Raw genomic sequence first — 4,945 nt, 5'->3', positions numbered from 1 at the left:
AACGCAGTGACTCTTTTCGGGGTAGCGGAGGTCCAATCGATCCTGTTTTAAAGCAGAAGGGAGCCCCTCAACTCGCTTGTGAGGAAGGAAGGGGACATATTCTCATTCGGGACGAATGAGTCTTAAGGAGGGGGTAATGTTACGGTTATTCTTTTCTTTTTCTTTTTCTTTTTCTTTTCTTTTCCTTTCTTTAGTCAGCCGGATTACACGGCGCACGATCATCACGGACTGACTGCGCAGTAGTATTTTTAGAATACTCACGTGTATTTAAGTAGAGCCTCAGCTGGACTGAACCCCAGCTTCGGCTAAGGTTTATTCTACCTAACTTCGAACTCCGTTCTTCGTGACTATCTGTCCCATCGACTCCCGTCACCTTTGACTTGCTAAAGCGTCGTCTACCGAAGTGCGAGTAGCGACCTTAGTACGATCTAAGTCGATTTGAGTTAGTGGCTAACACCTTGGCACATTTGCTTGCTCTTCTGACCCCGCTTCGCTTTGGTAGGCATCCGCTGGATCTCAGCTTTGATGGTCTCTTCCTTTTCAGTATAAAGAGTCGCTTCTTGTAAACTGTAACCGCAGCTGTTGTCTGTGATAAACCTGAACCACACTATGGTCTTATTGAGGATCTCTTCCTCGGGCGTAAAGTTGGGCTTGTCCCTATGAGCCTGATCAAGCTGTAGTTGAAGGGCTGCTCTCGAGGCTTGTGTATGCGAAGTCTCCTTGATATGAGGACTCACAAATGGACACAAACGAATGCCTCGACCTGATCATGTCTATGAGTATGGGCCGCTGATTTTACCGGCTGTTGACTCACAAGTGCTATAGTCGACCAAACACGGAACCGGCTGGCCGTCTCGGTCCAACAGGACCTTAGTGAAATGACCTTTCGATTGTCCTGAAGGTTTCCCTGCAGAATATGCGAAATTACGAGCGGGGTTATACGGTTTATCAGTCGATTTCATATGAAGTATATACGCAATAGAAGTCTGCGAGTCGGGTGTCGTCTCAGGATATTCAATGACTTCCATAGACTTGTGGTGGTACACGGTTGACGCCAAAGTTCTCTGGTTTATACGGACATTGTGCTCTACTTTGAACGGCGTGACATCAGATGAAAATGAATCGGGCGTGTGGGACCCAGTACTTGAGGTTGGCGGTTTTGCGTCGACCGGATTGAGGAGCTCAGAGACGGATAGAACAGGCATGGTAGAGTGTGGAGACGATACTCAGACAACACGATACTCAGGACGGAGTGATTACTATCATTGGGGCAAAAAAACTGTAAAACAGTACAAAGTCAAGTTCGAAGCGATGAGAACGGCTCGAGATTCGTGCAGTATTTCTGGTTGTACGTAAGGAGCGATTGAGGTGGATGGCGAAACGTTTTGGGGAGAGTACGGGAGAATTCTCCAGCCTTCGATCATAAGTCGGCGAGCTTATTCAGTTTGTAGTCGGCGCTGGTAGTTAGGCCAGGAGTAACAACACGAGAAAGTACTGATGAACTACCCAGCCTTTGCCAATAGCGAGTCGGCGAGCCAAACTGAAGAGCTTATTTCAGTTTTCACTCCAGGTGGCGTTATTAGGTCCCTGAGGAGCGACACGAACATGTAACCAAGGCTGACTCCGTGGAAAGCCAAATTAAAGTACCCTGATTAACCTATTTTGCATCGGTGAATAAGTCGCTTGGCAAGATTGCTGCTAGCCGAATTTCGGATACCTGAATCTAAAAGACTGAAACATGGAAGGTTCGTATTATCCTATTCTGGTTGCATTGATATGTTCCCATATGATTACGACAATTCGAGAGAGAAGCATAGGGCAAAAAAAAACTGATATTGCAGACATCGACGGCGACATGTACAGTACAACGCAGCAAACAAACAATACACGAGTGAGGGAAAATGATCGAAGGAAAGATAAACAAAGAGAAACGATGCAGCAATTTTGAAATGCAGTAGCCGTAAAGTGGCGTTGTAACACCATAGCACCAATGAGGACACTTGTGCGCAACTGTCTCATATTGTCGCTGTCGGTAGTTGCCTGTGTCGAGGGGCTGAAGGATGGAAAGAACAGGGGACAGGGGACTGGGGATGGGGACGACAGCAATGGCAATGGTGGTGGTCAAAATGAGAGAGACTGGGGGACTGACAAACCAGTGATGGCGAAATTCGCGACTTCCCTGTCCGATTTCATAAAAGTGTAATCTTAAAAAGACAAATGCCAAAATCTAAAACATTTTGATTGCCATGCCGTACATACTTGGCAGTATACACATGTTCCGAATACGCTCTCCTGTCCCAAAATGGTAAGCGCATGCCATCACCGACGCAGTCACGGTGAGGTCACGCTCACGTTGGTGTGAGCTCATTGCCGAACCTTGCCGAGGTGAGTACGTGCTGTCCCCTGCCGAGGTCACGTAACGTACGGTACCGTACATCTATTATTAGTACAGGCACTTACTAGTACTTTACCTACTACACGAGCTTAGTGATATGCCGGCCCAGCTTAGGCTCAAAGCCGTGGCTTGGGCTCGGCTTTCACTGGCTTGGGCTCATCGGAACTTCAAGCCCAGCCTAAGCCGTCGAACAGGGCCCGGCTCAGGCCGGCTTGGGCTTGAGCCCGGCTTTTCAGTGGTGGTAAGTATATAACTGTAGGACTGATGTGAACATGGTTATATCATTGTTTCAGTGCTTAGCGACCTACCGGGGACCTGTTGGACTTCATCTAGGACAGTATGCGTCTTCCAGAGTGTGTTGAGACTAGTGTTGCCGCGGCTCAGCTTATCTCGGCTTAACACCGAAGTCGGTTTTGAGCCGTTTGCTCTGACTGCACCAACGTGCAAAATGACAGGTGTTTTGATGTTTTCATTCACTCAGGAGACTTATTGGTATTAACCGAAACTGTGTTCTTGTTCCTCCTACCCTTTTATCCTCGGCGGCTCAAAACCGACTTCGGCGTTAAGCCGAGATAAGCTGAGCCGCGGCAACACTAGTTGAGACTCCGAAAGAGTGTGGTTAACACATCAGAAAATATGACATCATACCTAGGGCCTGTTTCCGTGGCCACCATAGACTACGAAGATACTATATTTAGTCCGCAAAAAAAGTGTCTACTATTGGTGACAGTTATTGTGGCATCCCTACAATGCAGAGTGGGTGTCATATAGCTGAAATATCCATGATTCAGTGACTTACTTATGTATACAGAAAGCCTGGGGCTTTGGGCCGGCTTAGGGCTTTAAAAGTACCAAGCCGAGCCTTGAGCCCTCCAGAGCCGCCAATACGGCCTGGCACGGCTTGGGCTTTCAGAGGGCCGGCTCACGGCCGGCCTGGGCTTCAGCCTGAGCCGGCACATCACTAGATGAGCTTAGCGGGGCAATTATTTTACTCGAGCAATCTTCTTTGGAAGCTTCAAGATAAGATGCAGTGGTGATCCTAACTAATGTGTCATTGGCATCATGGTTAATGTGTGACCTTTCCGTCCCAGGATAGATACCGCACGGGCGTGTTTGGGGTTCAATTCCCGATCCATGAAATGGCATGAATGTGGTATTCCTATGTACCCTTTTTCTTCTAGGGTATGAAATTTGACTTAAAATCCTCTATGGAACTCTGAGTCTTCAGAACTCAAGAATCATTGAATTCGTGTATTCAACTGCCCTAATTTTTTGATATTTTGTTTCGGTTCATCATATCTTCTCGTTCATTGGTGATTGTACACTTGAATATCCTATTTCATATAAGTCTCTGTCTCTGGGATACGTACTCTACTTCGAGGTTTTTAACATATGTTGGTCGCGTTGCAGCTACCTGAAGGCTGACTGAAAGAAAGTTAAGAATAGCGCTGTACTGGGAATGAGATGTTCGAGTTATAACCAAAAAAGCCGTTCAGAGAACATATACTAATCAATAATATTCAACTCCCGCTTCCTAGCCTTGGCAAACTCATCCTTGTGGGTATTCCAAATCCTGGGTCATCGATCATTTATAACAATCGCTAAGTGCTCAGAGGAAAAAGAACACTTACCGCTGCAGTTCCGCGATGTAAAGAGTCTGGATGCGTCGAATCTCCTCGATATCTGGTTGATTGACTCGATTCACGTGTATAGGACGTCCGACTGAGGGAAAACTTGTCAGAATACCTATAATGGGGCACGCCACATGCAGATTCAAAGACTCACCGGCGGCAGTTATTCTCCGCCTATAGGGGAGTAGCCCGAAGTTGTCTAAAGCATACCTTGTCATCGGGCCGCCGGGGGAAAGAAACAGATAACCCACAGTTGAGCATCCCTCTTCCGTGGAACAGAGGCAAAGTAAAGCCAAAGATGGCAAGAAGTTTCTTCTGGAACATATAAATGGCAGTCCCCTTCTCATTGAGCATTTGCGAGAGAATCTGATGGATTTATTGAAATTTTTTTTAGTTGGCCGTATTTTCATAGGAAAGTAAAACCTACGTCGTTTTCTCCGAAGGAGAAGACCGTCACGAGGTCCGCTCTTCATGAATGAGTAAAATAAAAGTTGATTAAAAGATAAAGAGGACGACCCTTCCTGGATTGCAAGCTTGATGAACCCTAGCCTATGGATGATTTGAAAAAATCAAGTAGCAACAATAACGGTAAGACAAAGTACCGTTTACGAAGCGTCAAGTCGGCGGTTCCTGGATGAGCGCTCAGGCTCTCTGCAGCCTCTCCCACCACTATTGTAATAGACTGTCCTGGACCACTCTGCAGGATGTTGATGCACGACCTCTTACTCATGCTCCCCATTCCTAGGTGTATCATAAATTCCCGATAGAACGGAAGCTTGAAGTTGCTAGACAGAGTGAGGAGATGTGTTGTAATCCCAGGGAAAAGTTGGGAGAATCCGGTCACTAAATGTTTATCGAATGAAAAAAAAAAATGAAACAATGACGTCAGCTATGATAACATACTATCGGTACCAAAGTT

At 46.5% G+C, this 4,945-nt stretch overlaps 1 protein-coding gene across 1 annotated transcript; it reads right to left on the bottom strand.

The window, feature by feature from the left end:
- Window positions 1-443: 443 nt before the first annotated feature.
- On the bottom strand, window positions 444-1,205 carry EV420DRAFT_1487181 (uncharacterized protein; the record flags this gene model as incomplete). Its single annotated transcript, XM_060470490.1, has 2 exons — window positions 444-763; window positions 815-1,205. 2 exons carry the CDS (start codon window positions 1,203-1,205, stop codon window positions 444-446), a joined length of 711 nt encoding a protein of 236 aa, XP_060322553.1.
- Between the last annotated feature and the right edge of the window lie 3,740 nt (window positions 1,206-4,945).

The sequence above is a fragment of the Desarmillaria tabescens genome, assembly GCF_030435595.1.
Source record: "Desarmillaria tabescens strain CCBAS 213 chromosome Unknown EV420scaffold_114, whole genome shotgun sequence".
Classification (NCBI taxonomy): domain Eukaryota; kingdom Fungi; phylum Basidiomycota; class Agaricomycetes; order Agaricales; family Physalacriaceae; genus Desarmillaria; species Desarmillaria tabescens.
The sequence above is the reverse complement of the archived record's forward strand: the minus strand, read 5'-3'. Positions and strand labels throughout refer to the sequence as shown.